This window comes from Podarcis pityusensis (genome assembly GCF_964106645.2).
Source record: "Podarcis pityusensis genome assembly, chromosome: 3".
Classification (NCBI taxonomy): domain Eukaryota; kingdom Metazoa; phylum Chordata; class Lepidosauria; order Squamata; family Lacertidae; genus Podarcis; species Podarcis pityusensis.
Window position 1 is genome coordinate 15,890,529 of NC_138026.1, and position 22,160 is coordinate 15,912,688.

General features: G+C 46.5%; 1 protein-coding gene across 5 annotated transcripts in view; it reads right to left on the reverse strand.

Moving 5' to 3' along the window:
• The window catches only part of KIF16B (kinesin family member 16B), a 116,269-nt gene that overhangs the window by 47,706 nt on the left and 46,403 nt on the right, over positions 1 to 22,160 (reverse strand). For 4 of the 5 annotated variants that reach the window (XM_080998900.1, XM_080998896.1, XM_080998898.1 and 1 more), the window contains 7 exons: positions 22,049 to 22,100; positions 20,991 to 21,128; positions 6,582 to 6,664; positions 6,309 to 6,397; positions 2,547 to 2,579; positions 2,231 to 2,284; positions 276 to 1,619 (listed from right to left, as the gene is read on the reverse strand). In XM_080998900.1, the coding sequence (XP_080855026.1) occupies positions 276 to 1,619; positions 2,231 to 2,284; positions 2,547 to 2,579; positions 6,309 to 6,397; positions 6,582 to 6,664; positions 20,991 to 21,128; positions 22,049 to 22,100 (1,793 nt within the window). The remainder of the gene's footprint in view (positions 1 to 275; positions 1,620 to 2,230; positions 2,285 to 2,546; positions 2,580 to 6,308; positions 6,398 to 6,581; positions 6,665 to 20,990; positions 21,129 to 22,048; positions 22,101 to 22,160) is intronic. The other variant, XM_080998897.1, reaches the window with a different exon arrangement.

Genomic DNA, 22,160 nt, shown 5'->3' on the forward strand with positions numbered 1-22,160 from the left:
AGCAGATTTGCGCCTCGGTTGTCGAACGTTTCGGAAGTCGAACGGTCTTCTGGAATGGATTACGTTCGACAACCGGGGTTCCACTGTAATCGCTTCTCCGAAAAACACAAGGAAAGCACAAAGGAAGCGCCTACAGCTAAAAGGAAAAAAACCTTCACAACAAGGACCCTTCAGCTTCCATAAATTTGGGTGACTAGTACTTTTGGGTGTATTAAAACTGGGTGGCATTGAAAAGCTGCAAGCACGTGTTTATTAATGATAAAATGGATTCTTACTGTTCTCTGTCTTCTTCCAAGGCTTTTTGTTCTGCCTCTAGGGTAGCTTGCAGGCCTGTCTGTTCGCTGCAACTGCTGTTCAGAGTTGCAAGCTTCTGTTTTTGCTCCTCAATTTCTATGGTTGAATGACGCTGCAAAGCAGAGTGTCGCCTTTCCAACTTAGCCACCGCTTGCTCCAGTGCCTCTCGCTGCTGCTTTTGCTTTGATTCTAGAATTTCTTTCTCCTTCTTCCGAACTTTCTCTTCTTGACGAGCTACATTGGCAGTGAATTCAAATGTCTCTTGAAGCTGCTGCAGCTGGCTGGCAGTTGCCCTGTACTGCGCTAGCTGGTCTTCTTTTTCTTCCATTTCTTTTTCAACTTCATAAAGAGTATTGTCCAAGTTCTGCAAGCCTCTATCGAGAACTTCAGAGGCTCTCTGCTTTTCTTCTAACAAAGCTGGCAAATGGTTATTTGTCAGATACAGAAGCTGCCGTTCTTTAAGCTGCAGCCTGTATTCACATGATTTTATTTTGTTACATTCTTCAACTGTCAAGGCAGCATCCATTTCATCGTTTTTCTCAAGGTTTAAATGTGGTGCGTGTGCACACTTCAAACGACTCAGATTTTCATGTTCCTCAGCTACGTCTTTTTCTAGATGATCCCTTTGCTGAACCAAGTCTCTCTCTAAACTAGTTAGCTGTTCTAGCTGCCTCCTCTTGAAATCCATGTAGTTGTACTGTGCCTTTTCTAACTCTTCGCTGTTTTCATCTCCTTCAGATCTGGCCTCTTTGACTCGCAAGAGGGACTCTCTGATGTCTTCAAGATTCTTCTTCTCGTCTTCAGCCCTTTGCACATCTCCTAGTTTGACCAGATGTATCATGGCTTGTTTGTCTCTGAGCTGCTCTTCTAAGTTTGCCACCAGTAATACTTGATCTCTTTCTTCCTCTTCCAACCTCCTTTTCTCCAATTCTAACTTGATATACTGCTCCTCTTTTTCCTTTTTAAGCTTTTCCAGTTCTCGGAAAATCTGCATTTTCTCCGCTTTTTCATTCTGATTGAGCTCTTGTAATCGCTGAAGTTCTTCTTTAACTCGGGCAAAAAATTCTTCTTCTTGTTTCTTTTTTTGAAGCTCTATTTCTTGCTGCTCACGTAATCTCTCTTCTTCAAATTTCTCCTTTTCTGCCAGCAAGTCTTTCATCCTGCTTTCTATATGAAAGCTTTTCCTTTTAAGATTCTCCTCTTGCTTTCGGATTTGCAGCTGAACTATTTCCGTTTCCTTACGTTGAGACTCCACTTCTTGCTGCATTCTTTCTAGTTCAGCTTTGTTAGACTTTTGCTTTTCCTCCATTTCTTCTATCAGCTTTCTAAAAGTTTTTTTTAAGAGAGAGAGAGAGAGAGAGAGAGAGAGAGAGAGAGAGAGAGAGAGAAGGATTCTATTTTTTCAAATATTTTGTACCTAGGACATGTAAAGCTTTACAAAGGTGTCTGGCCTCTTTGCCTTCTGTTTTCTTATTTATGGAAAGCTGGTCTGTTATGAAGTAACTATTGGCAGAGGCAACCCTTGAACAAAATCAATATAATTCTTCATTAAGAAAAGTCTTCTATGTGGTTTTTAAAACAAGTTATTCATTAAAAATCATTATTAACACTATAAAAAGATGTGCATAGAATGTGAATAAGTACAACAAAGTTTACGGCATAAACACATACTTTAAAAATTCATATTTGATTGATAATATGTACAGTACAAAAAAACTAAGGTAATTTTATGGACTTCCTTGTTTGTCCTTCCACATTAGACTTGTCTAATGGAAAGCTCTGCAAAGCCTGAAAGCTAACAAATGAAATTTTCTCCCCCATTTCCCTAAGATTTAATGTGTGAATAAAATATTCCAGTAAAAGAAATAATATAATTCCTCTTCTTTCTACCAATTATCAACATGCATATTTACAGTCAAATGTCCATATCAGTTACCTTTTACTTTCTAATTTTTCGAGTTCTTCTCGTTGCTGTCTCTCAAATTCTAATCTGTGGTTTTTTTCAAAGGAAAAGGAAAAGCAACATTAAATTTTAAAATAGAAATTATGACGAATGGTTAGAACTGACACTTTATATAATTTGATATACTGTATAATTTAACACACTCAATAACTTGTGAGTTTTATATTGCATATAATTTATAACCAAAACACAGCCACATTAAGTAAGACAGTTGAATGATTAGCATGGCTTCCACAAGTTAGGGACATGCAGGTATAGCAATCAATATAATGAAATTTAGTGTCTCTACCTTAGACAGATTGGTCCTTTAATAGGGAAAAGGCTGCCAGAGGAGGTAGAGAGAAATAAAGTCATCAGTAAAGAAAAGAATGTATAGGTATAAGATTAAAGAGAAAAGCAGCAAAAAATAGTCTGTAACATAAACTTTCGCTATCACAAATATTTCTGCTGTCTACCCCCTTCTGGAATCACATACTATTCTTTTTTTTGGAGGGGGGTGTCTCTCAAACCTTTAATAGGCACGTTGTCCACACTTAAACAGCTACAGAATTACTCCAAGATACTTTGGACCTTTTCAGACACTTAAAAATCACTCCCTGTATAGTATTCATGGAACCACAGTTGCAGTATGGAAGCTAACATGTATCTCTACATTGCTATGAAATCAGTAATTTAAAAGGGAGAATGCCCTCTCTTGTCTCAAGCGTGGCTGTTTGCTATTTCAAGATACTCTATATTCTCTGCAGGGCTAACCAAAGTAGACAGATAATATATCTGGTCAGTTTTGCCCTAAATACTTGACTTGCACTGTGTTTTCACTTTAGGCTTGTGTCGCTCCGAAGTCGGTGCACGTCAAAACCAATGCTACATACAGGCTCACAAGCAGAAGAATAAAATGACTACAGTGGTTCAGCTACTGATTGATGGATTGTGTGACTGCAAAAATGGATAAAAGCCCCCCATCCCAACAATGACTATCATCAGTGTTGGTAAGAAAAATTTTTAATTTTAATTTTTATCATCTACAAATGCTGTCTTATTTATCTTATAGTACAGTACATTGATTATTGCTTTCATTTTATGGATCAATGGTCTCATTAGATAGTAAAAATCATGTTAAACAGATGGGGCGGGAGAGTGCTAGAGCTCTGTCTGGTCAAGTTGCATGGAATCAATTTCAATCCGTTACCCCCGAGGATGTGGACAGGCTGCTTGGATGCGTGAAACCAACCACCTGTCTCCTTGATCCTTGCCCATCCTGGCTAATAAAAGCAAGCCGGGAAGGGCCAGGCGATGGGCTCTGCGGGGTGGTGAATGCTTCCCTCTGTGAGGGAACATTCCCAGATCCGCTGAAAGAGGCAGTCATTAAACCGCTTCTTAAAAAACCATCTTTAGACCCGGCCAGTATGGCCAACTATCGCCCAGTCTCAAATCTTCCATTCTTGGGCAAGGTGATTGAGCGAGTGGTTGCTGAACAATTCCAGGCACGCCTGGAGGATGCGGACCATTTGGATCCCTTCCAATCGGGATTCAGGCCTCATCATGGGACTGAAACTGCCTTGGTCGCGCTGGTTGATGATCTCCGGCAAGCTAGGGACAAAGGTGAGAGCTGTTTCCTAGTTCTGCTGGATCTCTCAGCGGCCTTTGATACCATTGACCATAACATCCTTCTGGACCGTCTAGAGGGGCTGGGAGCTGGGGGCACTGTTATACAGTGATTTCGCTCCTTCCTCCTGGGCCGTGTTCAGAAATTGGTGGTGGGGGATGAGTGTTCAGACTCCTGGACCCTCACTTGTGGGGTGCCTCAGGGTTCCGTCCTCTCCCCCATGCTTTTTAACATCTATATGAAGTCGCTGGGAGAGATCATCAGGGGGTTTGGACTGAGTGTCCATCAATATGCAGATGATACCCAGCTCTACCTCTCTTTCAAATCAGAACCAGTGAAGGCGGTGAAGGTCCTGTGTGAGTGCCTGGAGGCGGTTGGAGGATGGATGGCGGCTAATGGATTGAGGTTGAATCCTGACAAGACAGAAGTACTGTTTTTGGGGGACAGGGGGCGGGCTGGTGTGGAGGACTCCCTGGTCCTGAATGGGGTAACTGTGCCTCTGAAGGACCCGGTGCACAGCCTGGGAGTCATTTTGGACTCAAAGCTGTCCATGGAGGCGCAGGTCAATTCTGTATCCAGGGCAGCTGTCTACCAACTCCACCTGGCACGCAGGCTGAGACCCTACCTGCCCGCGGACTGTCTCGCCAGAGTGGTGCATGCTCTAGTTATCTCCCGCTTGGACTACTGCAATGCGCTCTACGTGGGGCTACCTTTGAAGGTGACCCGGAAACTACAACTAATCCAGAATGCGGCAGCTAGACTGGTGACTGGGGGCAGCCGCCAAGACCACATAACACCGGTCTTGAAAGACCTACATTGGCTCCCAGTACGTTTCTGAGCACAATTCGAAGTGATGGTGTTGACCTTTAAAGCCCTAAACGGCCTCGGCTCAGTATACCTGAAGGAGCGTCTCCACCCCCATCATTCTGCCCGGACGCTGAGATCCAGCGCCGAGGGCCTTCTGGCAGTTCCCTCATTGCGAGAAGCAAAGCTACAGGGAACCAGGCAGAGGGCCTTCTTGGTAGTGGTGCCCGCCCTGTGGAACGCCCTCCCTTCAGATGTCAAAGCGATAAACAACTACCTGACATTCAGAAGACATCTTAAGGCAGCCCTGTTCAGGGAAGTTTTTAATGTGTGCTTTTACTGTATTTTTGGTTTCTGTGGAAGCCGCTCAGAGTGGCTGGGGTACAAATAATAAATTATTATTATTATTATTATTATTATTATTATTATTATTATTATTTTAGGGATTGTTTTTAAAAGTCTGGAACGGATTAATCCGTTTTGCATTACCTTCTACGGGAAAGCGCGCTTTGGTTTTGGAACGCTTTGGTTTTGGAACAGGCTTCCGGAAAGGATTAAATTTGAGAACCAAGGTACCACTATACAGTGAAAATCAGATAGGAAAAGTTTCAAGGCTCCAAACTGGTGTGCTTTAAAGAAGCGCTTGGACAACCCCCACCCACCTGCAAATGCTATATTGTAATTGTTTAAAGGGATATTAGGCAAATTATTGGAAGCCAGGTTTATCAACAGCTATCAGCCATTACAGCAAAAGAGAGAAGAGGTCTTAATGCCAATTGCTGGGGACTGCTTGCTCTGTGGGTTTCCTAGAAGAATTCTTCTGTGAACCAAGCTACATGTTAATGCCAAATGCATGATCATATTTAACATATCTGGTGCATTATTATTTTAGTAGACGCTTCCTTCCAATACCCAAAAGCAGCTTTGATGGCATATGCTGCAAACATGTGTTCAGCACAGCAAAACTGTTGTGGGAACTTCAACCATTTCCATTATGAAAAGTCGTGTTTTAAGAAGTCCCAAAGAAGGCAAGAATATAATGAGCGCAGAGATTTATAGAAGTCAAGGACTAAGAACCTTGGGAAAGGACAAAAAGCAAAACTGGACTTTTCCTCGGCTGCATTATGACCACCATCCCACACAGATACAGTGGTATCTCGGTTCTCGAACGTAATCCGTTCTGGAAGACCGCTCACCTTCCGAAACGTTCGAAAACCAAGGCGCAAAGGGCTAGCTGCAAGTTCAATTGGAAAAATTGGAAAATACGCAGTAGAAGCCGATTGACTTCCAAGGTGTGTTCTAAAATGGAAGCAATTACTTCTGGGTTTTCTGTGTTTGAAAACCGAATCATTCAGCTTCCGAGATGCTCGAAAACCACTGTTATTCAAGAAGAGGGACACAAGTTGACTCAATAGAGAAGAATGTGAATAGTTATGTTTAGATGTGTGTCTACTTCTACATAATGAAGACCAAATATGCCAAGCAATATTACTTAACAAGTAGCTTGATAAACACAGAGCTTCCGCATGCAGCAGCTTAGTTAGGAAAAGTGCTCTTTTCAAAGGCTGACATTACTCACACACACACAAACACACACATGGACTTGATATCACAAGGAATTGATATTTGGAACATACTCACCCTGGATTATACAGCATAACTGCTGAGAGGTTTTCACAAGATTTTGAAAGATCTGACATGGACAAACTGAAGGAAGAAAGCAGTCCACTCTAATAAGACAGCAGAAGATCAAATAATTACTTACTACTAATATCAAAGTACATTTTCCTTAAAACTGTTCACATTTCCCCAGACAAAATATGCATTAATCTCGTAATACAAATTAGGGCAACGTGCCTGTCTAATGCAAAAAAGGCATCAATAAGGTACATAGGAAGAAATAGCCCAACTCACCTTTCTTTTCTCTCTCAATTTGGCTGCTTCCTTCGGATGATTGAAACGAAACATATTTGTTCTTCCAAGTAATATTACAGCACCTGGCCAGAAAGAAACATAATTCAATTGACTACATAACACATTAAGGGAGCTTTTTTGAGGGAGTACAGATTCTGAATACACACACACACAGAGAGAGAGAGAGAGAGAGAGAGAGAGAGAGAGAGAGAGAGACCGTATTCACATCTAACACTAAACGTTTCAAACAAGCCTGTGTTCAGATGACATGCGAAGGCAGCACATTCGAGCAATCTCTGTAAGCCATAGTTTTGCTTACCAGGACATGTAAACTAGGCCAATTAGTTTGCTCCATCAAGTAGAAAGCAAAACTGAGCCAAAAAAATTAGGTGCAGAGAACTGCCAATGTTTCAAATTTAATATACTTAAGCTTATGTTCTCCTTCACTACTGCTTTAAAATGAATTTAATAAAGAACAGAAGGGTCTTGCCTACCCATTTATGAACACGTCAAAGCAACTTATTGGCAGCAAACATTATCTCTCAATACTATTCTTATACGTGCCCTCAAGGCCTTTTGAAGGGATCAAAGTGGAATAAAAAAGTGTTTCACTAACCACAGTCATATACATTCTTACCCTTTTCCTGTAAGTTTGCCATTATTTCCAATAAAATGAAACACACACACTTTCATAGTACAGTGGAACCTTGGTTCTCGAACTTAATCCATTTCAGAACTGCATTCGACTCCCGAAACGTTCGAAAACCAAGGAGCGGCTCCCAATTAGCGCAGGAGCCCCAGAAACAATAGCCAAGAGCCGCATTGGAAGTTCGGCTTCCAAAAACGTTCGAAAACCGGAACACATCTGGGTTTTCAGCATTCGGGAGCCAACTTGTTCGTCAACTAAGCCGTTTGAGAACCAAGGTTCCACTGTATTTAGCCAAGACAGAAATGTGAGTGTGAAGAATGGCATGCAGGCCTATGTAAGCCCCACACACAAGGTTCAGAAAGCAATGTGTAACAAGGCACATAGATTTCTGTGTGTTGCCACTGTGCAGTGCTTTGAGTCACAAGACTCTGTTTATATTCCAGAGACATTCCAGACTGTTGGAAGTCTCACGGAAGACAGGAGACGGATGTGATGTTACTGTTTCCCGTTCCTTTGTTTTTTTCAGTTGCTCTCTGTCTTTCACAGAGAGAGGATGATTTCTTTTCTGTCTGCGTAGCTAGCAATAAAACTCTTTGTGATGTAGCTCATAAATCTCATCACTTCTGCTGTTTTGAAACTCTGCTGAATGGGGAACGTGCCTGGAGGCTTATCAAAGGCTCAGGGCGTTAATTATCGTCGGAGGAGAGAACGAAGGCCTCGACTGGCGGAGGAGTAGCTCGGTTGTAGCAGAGGCTCCAACACTTGGACCCATCTCAGCTGGCTCCATGCTGCTTTTCATACTCAGACAGACTTGACCCAGTAGTCAACGGCAAAAGGTAGCATGGTATGATTGCCAGAATGGGGAACCTGCAGTCTTTATGGTGTAGCTGGACTCCAGCTATCATCAGCTGCAGCCAGCATGACCAATGGTCACAGTTGTTGAAAGCTGTAGTCAACAACGCGGTCCCTTATGAATTTCCTGGCTCCAGATTAGAGACTCACAGCAGTTTGTGCAGTCTGACACCATCAGTTCTAAGTTCTGAGGTTTTCCTAATGCACAAAACAAAATGCACCAGCTTGTTTCTGAACAACTACTTCCAGAGCCAATCAAATCAGCACGGTCCGCTTCTCAGTTTGAAAACACAGATGGGGAGACATTCTAAAAATGAGCAGAATTAGGACAATCCCAGGGATCACAAGAAAACGGAAACATGGGATTTCAGCTTCTTTGATTTCACTCTCTCTGGTGTCAAAAGTGCAGCCCCAATCATTACCCTTCAGTTTGATCTGTTTGCTCCAAACAAAAGCAGATGCTATCGAGTCATCTTTCCATGTTATGCCTTAATTATTCTTGGAACAGCTCAAACAGTTTTCTTGACTTGGAGAGATAAAAGAGTGCTTTAGAGGTTCCAGCTACAAACTAGATCACATTCTGCAAATATCATGAAATACCATGTGCTCTGGAAAAACTATTTAAATAATTCAGTAGGGCAAAAGGAGGTGATAAAAAGGAGGCATGATTTGTGTTTTTAAAGATGAAGAGGCAAATACTGTTTGCGAGTTGGTTTGGAAGACTTCCTGCATTATGTCAAAAATACTCAATCTTGAATCCTCATTGCCAGTTAAACACACTGAGTGCAGCATCTTTGGTTAATTCTATCAATCCATTTATATTTCGGCCACTTCAACATTTCCAGCAATTTCCACTAACTAGAGCAGAATTGCATTTTAAAAAGAACACTACAGCTTATGGATGAAAGCAAACGCCAAAAAAACAAACATAATCTCAATGCAACATGGCTCAGAACAATTTTCTTCGCATATTTCCATCCAAGGACCATTTTTTAAAATAATATGCCCAATTCACTATGGAAATTAAAATGTAATAAAGATTGTATGACAAGTATACTTTGCAAACTATGCCAAACCGCCTCTTGGAAAGGCAGAATCCAGTGTTTTCTTTCAATTCAAAATTATGGTAACATTGCCTACTGCACTTTATCGCAATCTAATCTTAAAGAAGATTTACTGTTCATAAAACTTTATGCAGCAAAGCTATTTCAATACTATCACCGTAATTTATGCTATGCACCAGGCTGGCCTTCCTTTCAATTGGGATATTTTTATGAAACTATAGTCAAGGGTCCCAGCTGGTTACAATTCTGCCAGCTAACACTGTAAAATAGTTTTCTCTCTTAACTCTTTCATATGCTTGTTACTTCACAAAGCGTTTCTCATCCTTTGTGCCACCCTGAAAGTTAAATTTACTATTTTCCTTTGAGAAGCTCAGAGAGTGATTTAAGCACACTCACTCAGCTGTTTTGAAATAATGGCAAAAAAGCATCTCTAAATGGCACATTTATATTCCAGCCCTATAAAGATTTACACACATGCTTCCCCAAGCATATAGGGAGTCTCAGGCTGCAGACTGACTGTGCAACTGAAGCCCTTGTGACTTTGCAGGAATAGAATGTGGCCTCAACATTTGCTTATACATGGAAGAAAGTAGATTTCTAAAAAAAGAATTAACATCTTGAGAAAAGAGATGGTACTAGGTGCTGACTACACAACATTTCCGAGTCTGCTTAACTATTCAGAGCTTGTAAAGCACTCAGAGGACGTGGTTGATTTGAGTGGTATATCAATGCCAAAAAAAAAAAAACTGCAATGCCCACGCTGATGGAACACTTGTAACAGCACAACACTGAATTCCACGCAAAGTTTGCATCTCTATCTGAACCAGGGGAACAATGATTTGTGCAAGCCATATTTCACTTGCTAACCAGGGTTTCAAGTCGAGTTCAAACTGTAGCTTGCAATCCTCCTCTTTCGGCAAATTGGGACGGTTCAGATGTGGTGGCAAGCAAAGAGAATTAGGAGAGGAAATCCAAGACTCAAACGGAGAAGGAGAGATCGTTCAAGCTTGTTCACGTATCACCAACCCAAATTCTGGTGTTACATCTGAACCACCCAGCATTTCCGAAGCTCAACCAGGATTTCTTCACTTGATTTCAAATGGCTTTTTAGGGTTAATTTTGAATGATGCCAATTTCAGTGCACATATCATGCTCACCATCTTTAACATCAAAAAGGGGTTATGCAGGAAGGAAGAGTGAAGAGAAATCAGCATGCCTATATCACGCCAGTAAATTAAATGTCTTCTGCCTGCATTGGATGACATTTCCTTTAACTAATGTTAATTAGTTTATAGTTGAAAATCTAGATTGCAAGTCCACCGGGGTGGAACTATGTCATGTATATGTTTATGGGTTCACAAATAAGCATTCTTGGTGGCTGTGGTTTTGCTTCCTCTGCAGATTCACCAAAGCGTGAGACAGTATTTTTTAATGGAAATGGGATGAGATGCTCTTATTCAGCTAGGCTTTGGGTGGCTAAAGCGGAATACTGTATTTAACATGTTATTAACTATCCAAACCTCTTCAGATGGTAGTTTACTCAATGACAAATACAGTGGTACCTCTGGTTGCGAACGGGATCCGTTCCGGAACGCAACCCGTGTCTGCGCATGCATGTGTCGCGATTCACTGCTTCTGCACATGATGTCATTTTGTGCGTTTGCGCATGCGCGAGTGGCGAAACCCAGAAGTAACCCTTTCCCAGAAATAACCCTTTCCGGTACTTCCGGGTCGCCGCCGGACACAACCTGAAAAGATGTAACCTGAACCAAACGTAACAAGAAGTATGACTGTACACCAGTGTTTTCTAGTAAAATTGGTATCAAATATGGAATGACAACCATTCCTCATTATTTTAAGTCCTAACTCTAACATGAATCATAGAATTGTAGCACTGGAAGGGACTCCAAGGATCATCTAGTCCAACCCCCTGCAATGCAGGAATCTCATCCATGACAGAGGGCCATCCAACCTCTGCTTAAAAATCTCCAAGAAAGGAGAGTCCACAACCTCCTGAGGGAGACTGTTCCACTGTCAAACAGGTCTTACTGTCAGAAAGTTCTTCTTGACGTTTAGTCAGAATCTCCTTTCTTGTAACTTGAATCCACTGGTTCGAGTCCTACCCTAAAGAGCAGAAAAAAACAAACTTGCTCCCTCCTCCATGTGACATCCCTTGAGATATTTGAAGATGGCTATCATATCTCCTCTCAGTCTCCTCTTTTCCAGGCTAAACATACCCAGCTCCTTCAACCATTCCTCATAAGGCTCCCAGCTCCTTCAACCATTCCTCATAAGGCTTGGTTTCCAGACCCAATGAGTCATCACACTGAGAGCCAGTGTGGTGTAGTGGTTAAGAGCGGTAGTCTCGTAATCTGGGGAACCGGGTTCGAGTCTCCGCTCCTCCACATGCAGCTGCTGGGTGACCTTGGGCCAGTCACACTTCTCTGAAGTCTCTCAGCCCCACTCACCTCACAGAGTGTTTGTTGTGGGGGAGGAAGGGAAAGGAGAATGTTAGCCGCTTTGAGACTCCTTCGGGCAGTGATAAAGCGGGATATCAAATCCAAACTCTTCTTCTTCTTCCTTGATCATGGGTAGGCAAACTAAGACCTGGGGGCCAGATCCGGCCCAATCGCCTACTAAATCCGGCCCGCGGACTGTCTGGGCATCAGTGTGTTTTTACATGAGTAGAATGTGTCTTTTATTTAAAATGCATCTCTGGATTATTTGTGGGGCATAGGAATTCGTTCATCCCCCCCCCCCAAAATACAGTCCGGCCCCCCACAAGGTCTGAGGGACAGTGGACCAGCCCCTTGCTGAAAAAGCTTGCTGCCCCCTGCCCTCGATCATCTTGGTTGCCCTCCTCTGCACATGCTCCAGCTTGTCAATATCCTTCTTAAATTGTAGTGCCCAGAACTGGACACAGTATTCCAGGTGTGGTCTGACCAAGGTGGAATACAGTGGTACTATTACTTCCCTTGACCTGGACACTGTACTTCTGTTGATGAAGCCTAAAATAGCATTAGCTTTTTTTTGCTGCTGCATCACACTGTTGACTCATGTTAAACTTGTGGTCCACTAAGACCCCAAGATCCTTTTCATATGGACTGCTAGTAAGCCAGGTGTCCCCCATCTTATATTTGTGCATCTGGTTCTTTCTGTCTAGGGACAGAACCTTACATTTGTCCTTATTGAAATTCATGTAGAAATATAAAAATAAAAAGAAGCACCTGATATCATTTTTATGCAATTTTGCTTTTCTCTGCCCATGAGCCTTCTTCACATTCATCATCAAATGTTACTGTCAGAGTTGCTTCCAGATCCTAGCTCACAGAGGATCACGCTAGCCAGCGATCATTAAATAAAAGTCTTTATTGAGTTACAGTTTCCATTCTCAAGCTGCTGCGTGCAACCCTACGTCTAATGGTTAGATCGGCGAAGCCCCATCTGAGTCTCCGCCCCTTGTACACCAACTTAATATCCTAGCCTTGCTCCACCTTTTCCGCCTGACTGTTCTTCTCTGGGTCCCTCTGCCCCCCGGGGTCTCTTCCTTCCGGGATTCCTCTGACGCTGACGCTGACCCCCCTGACTCTTCTCCCTCCTTTCGGCGGGCTTTAGGACCTGGCTCCCTTTCCGGGCTGCCTACTGCGCCACCTTCCTGTGCATTTGAACTTGTCGCGCGCGCCCAACCTTCCACCTTCCGTCTGACCGTTTCTTCGCTCCCCGATGGAGGTGTGGCCACTCCTGACTCGTGCCCTCCCCCCTGTTGTGAGCTGCCAGCGCTTGATCCCTGGCGCCCTTCCTCTTCCCTGCTCTCTGGCGGTGACGCTGGTCCCGATTTCCAACTGCTCCCCTCTGAGTCCCCTCTGGCTCTATCTTCCTGGGGTGTCCCCCTAGGCTCCCCCCTTGCCCTGGCCACTGGTGCTCCTTTCTGTGAATCTTCTGATTCACTGGAAAGACTCGGAGATCTCGGGTCGTCGTCATCACTCATCTTTTCTTCTGCCTCCTCCCCCTCGCTCTCTGTTTCCTCCCTTGCCCTTGCCTCTGCTCCTGAACCCCTGACATCCATCCCCCCCTCGAAGCCCCCTCTTCCCCCCTCCCCTCCTTCCGGTGCGGGATCTGGGTGCTGCTGTGTCAGGGGGACGAATGTCGGATACAGTTCGCTTCCCGTGGCGGGCCGCCATCCGAAGTCTTCCGGTTCTTCCTCCCTGCTCTCGTTGACGACGGTCACTTCCGCTTCCATCTCTGTGCCGCCGTGCTCGAAACCCGGGTCGTCCCCGAAAACGTCCATGTCCGTCTCTCCCTCGTTGCCTTCTGGAGACGTTGCTCGTCCTGGACCCTCCAGCCACCTTCTGCGGAACTGCTCCTCTGGTCGATCATCCCACCAATACGAGGGTTCTGAAGCAGATCCCGAGGGTGACCCCTCTGGGGAACGGGCGCCTCGTGTCGGTTCCTCGTCCGAGTCGAACCCCCGGAACGTGCTGGCTGAAAGCGTGGGCGTGAAAAGCCAGTCGTCGAAAAAGTCTGCTGGCATTGGCCTGTGTGGGAAGAGGGCATGAAACTCTTCTTTGAGCAGAGGTTCGTCCAAAGCGTAGCCCGGCACCCAGCTGTTGGCACTGGCCGGGGTGCCCTCCTTGGCGAGAAGGTATTCTACCCCCTCTTCCCCCCATCTGGAGTCCAAAATCTCCGTGACTTCGTTGATGCGCTCCTCCTGTGCCACTCCCCCTTGCCCGGTTCTCTCTCGTAGCGGACCCGGTGCCGTTCCTGGTTCCTGAAACCTGTGAGGTGCCTTGTAGGGAGTGAGCACCGATCTGTGGAACACCGGATGCATTCTGGAACCCTCCGGAAGAGCCAGCCTGAAAGCCACCGGGTTGACCTGTTCTTCAACTTGGTAGGGCCCCAGTTGTTTATGCCCTAGTTTCTTCTTCGCCAACGACCTGGCCGGCACTGCGTGGGCTGCTAACCAGACCCAGTCTCCCACATGGATCTCTTCGCCAACCCTTCTGTGTTTGTCCGCTTGTACCTTGTATGCGTGTTTAGCCAGCTCCAGGTGCCGCCGCAGCTGATCGTGGACCTCCTGCAACTCCGACGCGAACGCATCTGCTGTCTGCGGCTCCCCCTCCCCCATTCTTTCCAGTCCCGGGAAGGTTCTGGGGTGCCTCCCGTTGTTGGCGAAGAACGGCGTGACCCCCGTGGACACGTGCTTCGTGTTGTTGTAGGCGAACTCGGCGAGAGGCAGGTAATCCACCCACGTCGCAGGCTGTTGATTCGCATAACATCTCAGGTACTGCTGCATGATGGCATTGACCCGCTCCGCTTGCCCGTTGGTCTGCGGGTGTCTAGCCGACGCCAGGTTGATCTTGACGTTCAGGAAGCCCATCAGCCTCTGCCAGAAGTTCGAGATGAACTGTCGCCCTCGGTCGGACAGAATAGACCGCGGCAGACCGTGAACCTTGAACACGTGGTCTATGAACAGTTTGGCGGTTTGTTCCGCCGTGGCCACCTTCGCACACGGAATGAAATGTGCCATCTTGGAGAACAAGTCCACCACCACCAGCACAGCCGTCTTGCCCCTCGAGCTGGGCAGATCCGTGACAAAGTCCAGGGCCACTCTCTCCCATGGTTCGAACGGAGTTTGCAGCGGTTCCAGCAGTCCGGCCGGCGGTCTGTGCACTGGTTTGGCCCTCTGGCAGGTGTCACACCTCGCCACGTAGTCCGCGACTTCCCCTCTCATTCCGGGCCACCAGAAGTCTCTGGCTACTAATTCCACCGTCTTCTCCTTGCCAAAGTGCCCGGCAGTGGGCGCGTCGTGCAGCTGCCGCAGTACCTTGGCGCGAAGTTCGTCTCCCGGCACGTAGATGGCCCCTTTACGGATGAGCAAACCATCTCGCAGCTGGAACTCGTCGGTCGCTGCCGTGCCCCTGTGCACCTCTGCCATCTTTGCTTGCGCGAAGGAGTCATCCTGCAACGCTCGTCGCACCGCATCCAGGTCAACTGTTGCCGCCGCGCACGCCCACACTGTCGGTGCGAAGATGTGCATGGCGGCCGCTGGCGTTGCCTCCTCCAGATACTGTGGCTTACGGGAGAGAGCATCCGCCATGATGTTGGTGTCCCCCGGGACATACTCTATTCGGAAGTCGAAATTCGCAAAGAACTCAGCCCAACGTATCTGCCTCTGGTTCAGGAACTGTGCCGTGCGCCAGTGCTCTAGATTCTTGTGGTCCGTGCAGACCTGCACCGTGTGCTTGGCGCCGATCAGGAAGTGCCTCCACGCTTTGAACGCTGCATGAATGGCCAGCAACTCCCTGTCCCAGATGGTGTAGTTCTGTTCGGACTTGCTGAGCTTCCTTGAGTAAAACGCTCCCGGCCTCCAAACCCCCTGCGGGTCTTTCTGCAGCAGGACTGCTCCCACGGCTCTGTCTGAAGCGTCTGTCTCCACCCTCATCGGCCTGCTGGGGTTGACATGAAGCAGCTGTTCTTCCGACGCGAAGAGACGCTTGAGTGCCTGAAAGGACTGCTCCGCCTGCTCTGTCCAGATGAACTTCTTTTTCTTGGAGCTGAGCGTGTCCGTGATGGCCGCTGTCTGCATCGCAAAGCCTTTGATAAACTTGCGATAGAAGTTCGCGAAGCCGACAAACCGTTGGACCTCCTTCCGGTTGCGTGGGCTTTTCCAATCCAACACTGCTCGGACCTTGGCGCTGTCCATGGCGAGCCCTTTATCAGACAACTTGTAGCCCAGGAAATCCACCTCCGTCACGTCGAATTGGCACTTCTCCAGCTTGGCGTAAAGCCTATGTTGCTGTAGCCTGCTCAGCACTTCCTTGACGTGTCTGTCATGCTCCTGCTGCGATTCCGAAAAGATCAGGATGTCATCCAAGAAACAGACGCACGTCTTGTAGAGGAGCCCCGCCAACACGTGATGCATGAAAGCTTGAAAAACGTGGGAGCCATTTTGCAATCCAAAAGGCATAACTCTATATTCGTAGGTGCCCAGGGGCGTGAACATGGCTGTCTTCCACTCATCTCCCTCCCGCATGCGAATGAGGTTGTATGCCCCTCGCAGGTCCAACTTGGTGAACACTCTGCCCTTCCGTACCTTTGCGAGGAGGTCGTCGATTCGGGGCATGGGGAAGTCCGATGGCTTGGTCACACTGTTCAAGATGCGAAAGTCCACTACAAGTCTTTTTTGGGGCGTGTCCCTCTTCTTAACAAAGAATACCGGACTGCCCCCCGCTGCCTTGGACTCTCGGATGAAACCGCGCTCCAAATTATGATCTATGAACTCTTTGAGTTCCTGCAGTTCGTCCTCAGACATGGAATACAGCTTCCCTTTGGGCAGCGCCGCCCCCGGCAGCAGGTCAATTTTGCAGTCATATGGTCTGTGGGGGGGTAGCCTGTCTGCCTCCTTCTCGCAGAAAACCTCCAAAAATTCTGCGTACTTGTGGGGAACCGCTTGCAGCGTGCCTAGCTGCAGCTGTGACTCCTCTTCCTCTCCTTCCTGCCTGGGCACGATGCAGTGTTCAGCGCAAAAGGAAGAGCCGAAGGTCAGCTGCCTCTGGTACCAAGCCAGCGTCGGGCTGTGCTTGTCCAGCCAACTCATGCCCAATACAATGGGCGTGTCCGATAGTTGAGTGACATTGAAGCTGATGATTTCCCTGTGATTCCCAAGTCGCATCACCATTGGTGGCGTCTGCTTCACCACTTGCCCCCCTAGCAGCTCCCTGCCATCCACCGTGACAACCTGCAGGGGCAGCGTGGCAGGCAGCAACTGTATAGCGTGCCGGTCGACAAAGTCCTGCCCTATAAAGTCCGCATTGCTTCCGGAGTCAATGGTGATTGGCACGTCCATGGTGATTCCATTGGGCAGCTGGAGCGACGCGGTGAGCCTCACTACCGGTTTGGGCGGGAGGGGGTCCATGGGCTGTAAAATCTCTGGGGACTGCTTCACTGACACGTCTGGCTGGGCCCCAGTGCCTCTTCCAACCAGACTCCGTCGTTTCCCTGCTGTGGTTGTCCTTGCTGCGTTGCTGCAGTTACCATTGCTGAGGCTGCAGTGTGCTTGTGGAGCCTCTGGGGACACTCTTTCGCCATATGCTGTGGATCATCGCAGATGTAACACTTCCTGTTCCCTCTAGGAGGCTTCGCTTTCACTGCTGCCGGTGCTAGGGCTCTGGCTGCTGACTGAGCCCTTGCACCTCCAACCTCCATAGGTTCCGCTCCTCCTCCTGGCGGAGGCGTGGATTGCGCACGCGCTGCTTCTCTGGGAAGGAAGGAGGAGCCCCTGGCTGGTTCGCGCCCTCCACGCCCTTCGCCACTGCTCCACGGACGTCCTTCCAGCCGCACCCCCACAGCCAGCGCCCTCTGAACGATCTCCTGCGTGGTCCGGGGTCTCTCCCCCCTCGCAATTTCATCTTTAACCGAGCCGTGCAATCCCTCCCAAAACAGGTCTCTTACAGGAGCCGAATCTCTGTCCCATTCCAGAGCACTGACCAAAGCGAAAAAGCGGGCATGGTACTGCCTTACGCTGGCCCTCCCTTGCTTCAGTCCATGTATCTGCTGCCGAGCAAGATCCACGTCAATGCTTGACAAAAAGCACCCATCCATCGCTTTAATAAAGGCATCCGCATTTTGGAGCGCTGGATCATTATCTCTCCACAAATTGCGCAGCCATGCTTTAGCATCTCCATGCAAATGGGACATGATGAATCCCACCTTCTCTTGCTCATCTCTAAAGTCTTTGTTCAGCAGTTGCAGTGCACACATTACATCTGCTCTAAAGTTGGGGTACTGTTGCAAATTCCCATCGAAGTGAGAGACCAGACCGCCTGTTCGTCTCCCCAACCCAATCCCCTCCGGTTTGGGTGTCAGTTGCCCTTGCTTCGTAAGCACTTCCAACCTGACCTGGAGATCCCTGTAGGCGGCAGCTGCGTCCTCCTCTCTCTTCCTGGATGCAAGAGCCTCGGCATTCAGGCGCGACACTGCTTCTCTGAGTTCCACTATCTGCTGTTCGGCCGTCATGTTGTCTGCCGTTCGTGACCTCGCTAGTAGGCACCCGCTTTCTCTCCTCTCCGCGAGGCTGTAGATGCCCACAATTTAAGAGATGGGGCTTACTGTCAGAGTTGCTTCCAGATCCTAGCTCACAGAGGATCACGCTAGCCAGCGATCATTAAATAAAAGTCTTTATTGAGTTACAGTTTCCATTCTCAAGCTGCTGCGTGCAACCCTACGTCTAATGGTTAGATCGGCGAAGCCCCATCTGAGTCTCTGCCCCTTGTACACCAACTTAATATCCTAGCCTTGCTCCACCTTTTCCGCCTGACTGTTCTTCTCTGGGTCCCTCTGCCCCCCGGGGTCTCTTCCTTCCGGGATTCCTCTGACGCTGACGCTGACCCCCCTGACTCTTCTCCCTCCTTTCGGCGGGCTTTAGGACCTGGCTCCCTTTCCGGGCTGCCTACTGCGCCACCTTCCTGTGCATTTGAACTTGTCGCGCGCGCCCAACCTTCCACCTTCCGTCTGACCGTTTCTTCGCTCCCCGATGGAGGTGTGGCCACTCCTGACTCGTGCCCTCCCCCCTGTTGTGAGCTGCCAGCGCTTGATCCCTGGCGCCCTTCCTCTTCCCTGCTCTCTGGCGGTGACGCTGGTCCCGATTTCCAACTGCTCCCCTCTGAGTCCCCTCTGGCTCTATCTTCCTGGGGTGTCCCCCTAGGCTCCCCCCTTGCCCTGGCCACTGGTGCTCCTTTCTGTGAATCTTCTGATTCACTGGAAAGACTCGGAGATCTCGGGTCGTCGTCATCACTCATCTTTTCTTCTGCCTCCTCCCCCTCGCTCTCTGTTTCCTCCCTTGCCCTTGCCTCTGCTCCTGAACCCCTGACAGTTACTTTTTTTGCAAAAATATGTGACCCTCCAAACACATAACACGGAATACCGTTCCCAAGAAGACAACTTGCTACTACATGCCCTTTGGTTTTTACTCTACAAGATTTCACATGTAACACCATGCAAGATATCTGCTTTCAGGATGGAGAACAAGGTAATCCCAGGTTTATTAAACTCTAGGAGCTTGATTTTATTTTTTTAAGGGGCAGCATTTGGATTTATTCCTGGTCCCTCCTAGTTTTGGCTACATTTTACTGACTGAAAACCAGTTCCACTTTTATTGCATTTGGCTATGCTAAATTTTAAAGACACATTAATGCCATCTCAATTAATTTTGACAAAGGCGCGGTAGCTAATTACAAGGCATAGTCCCCACAACTCTCCCAAAGAGTTTAACACATTTTTGATGCATGGTAATTCTAAAAGGAAAGTAGATTGTTAAGTGCAAAAGGAGCTAATCAGAAATATCTGAAGCAGGTATTTAAAGGTGCTGTGACTCCAGACTGTAAAATTAAACACTATTTAAGGAAGAGCGCTAAAACATGCATAATGAAAGCTAGCATGAAGACTTTCCAGCTTGTGAACTGTGATTTGGTGTACATGTTGCTGCCGTCTATCTACATTTAAGTTGGTTGTCTTGGTTAATCCAGACTCTAAAGTTTTCTTCCAAAACACAGGTTCTCAAAGGTAAGCCTATGAAGATATGAAGGAGGCTGCGGAGAATTTTTTCAGCCTTCCCAATTTCATATACAGTGATACCTCAGGTTACATACACTTCGGGATACAGACTCCGCTAACCCAGAAATAGTGCTTCAGGTTAAGAACTTTGCTTCAGGATGAGAACAGAAATCGTGCTCCGGCGGCGCGGTGGCAGCAGGAGGCCCCCTTAGCTAAAGTGGTGCTTCAGGTTAAGAACAGTTTCAGGTTAAGAACGGACCTCCAGAACAAATTAAGTACTTAACCCGAGGTACCACTGTATACAAAAGCGAAGTCTGATAGACTGGTTAGCAGCACTCGTAAAGAAACACAGCGGGCTGGATAGAAAGGATCAGGAGTGTGCTTCAATAACCTTGGGGAAGAAACACAAGGGGGGAACTGTTAAAACTAATATGGTGTTCTGTTAGGTGTCAATACTCAAGGACTGTAGGCCACGGGTATATCCACCTTAAAACCAGTTGAGTGGAGAAACTGATGAAAGGTCTTGCTATCCCCAGAGCAACTGCCTGGGCATTGTTCGCGACACTCAAAAATACAGCAGTCTAGCAAGCTACCATCTCTTGCCCTCATCTTAATAATACTCAACAACTACAAGGCAGCTGTTATACTGGGAGAAGAACAGCAGCGAAAAATGAAGTGTAATCCCCTTCTTTCAAGGGAGTGGTGGAAAATGAAATTGAACAGCTGAGCACCATTGCAGTGACAGCTTTAGTGCAAACACTGAGTGCAATTAAACAGTCACCCCCAAACTCAATCCAGGCCACCAATCATTTTCCTCTTTTTCTGGAATGGCCCAGTGGCCACACCTGAACTGCATGGAGATTACAAGCCAGTCTGATGATCCCTAAAATATCTAGAACGTATGGACGTGTGTGGGGGTGGGGTTTGGTGGGTGTCTAAATAGAGATTATCAATTGTTGGCATCCTCTGTCTTGGAGGCAATGGAGGAGTGTAATTTTGGGGGTGAAGTTGGAGAGTTAGAGCTCTGGCTGTGGTTGTAGAGATCAATACATGAGAGATATGTTTTATTGCAGCCAGGGCAGACAAAGGGATCCAGTTATGCCATGGTGCATCTGCAGCAGCACATATACTAAATAAACACACCGTATGTTATGCGTCTAATCACTATCATTTGCACAACGAAAACAGAAGTTTGATATTTAACAGAAATTTATATATAGAAAAAGAACAGCAGGGGAAAGAAGATATCAAAATGGATTTTCATTGCAAGGAAGAAGAAAAACATATAGATACCTTGGTTGAGTTGTATGGCCTCTGTGATCTGAATTCCATTTACAGAACATTGTGCTCCACTCAGTGGTATTAAATTAACTGTTCCATTGAAATGTTCAAAGATGCAGTGCTCACTTTCCAAATCAAGGCCATGAAGGACTATGAAATGCAAACATTTTTCTTCTATTAGTAAACAAGAAGATAAGCCCAGGAACTTATGATACACAATTTAAAAATCTATTGACTCTCATTCTATTCACTGGAAAAAGAGATTCCTGATTTTTAAGCATCTTTTTGCATTGTGTGTGTGTTTACAAACAAGAGAGAGAGAGAAATATGTTGTATCCAGGAATTTCCTGCTGCAACCAAAAGGGCTCCTTTTTCTTAAGAGGCAGGACCCTGATGCAACAGAGACTCTCACACTGTTAACCGGATGCTCCTGTAGGCAAAAAGTTATTTTGCCAATCCCCTTGCCTGTGCAGCCTCTGTATTATCTCCCACAATGCTCTGGAGGGTCCCCCAAGCCTTCAGAACAGACATGGGGGGCTCTGGGAGAAGGGAGAAATTAGATAAAAATACATCCTTAGTTTCTGCTGCAGGAGCATCTAATGCAACTTATAAAAAATAGTGTAAAGGGAGCAAATAAAGTTAAGTGGTCTCACTATGAAATCCCTGTATAAAAGTAGATTCAAGTTGTAGAAATATTACATGTATTTTCTGGTAACTTAAACAGAACACTTCACACATAAAACTAATTCATTATTAGTGGAAACTGAGGTCCGCTTCATTTACTGTTAAGAGAACTATATGTTAAGAGAACTATGTATCTGCGGGTAGGTTGGTCTGCCGTAGTCGAAACAAAACAAAATAAATAAAATATAATAATAATAATAATAATAATAATAATAAATTCCTTCCAGTAGCACCTTAGAGACCAACTAAGTTAGTTATTGGTATGAGCTTTTGTGTGCATGCACACTTCTTCAGATATATTGGCAGCATGAGGAATATCCCCACCCACCCCGTTTTAGGAAGATAACTCAGACAGGGTTCTCCCCGCCCCCTCTTATTTCATTTACCAATATCCTGTTCTGATGCAGCATCTTCTCTGCCAACGTGTGTTTGTCCCTCCTACAGAGAAGAGTAAAACTTATTTACTATGGCGCAAAAATAAAATGATTCCACATAAGT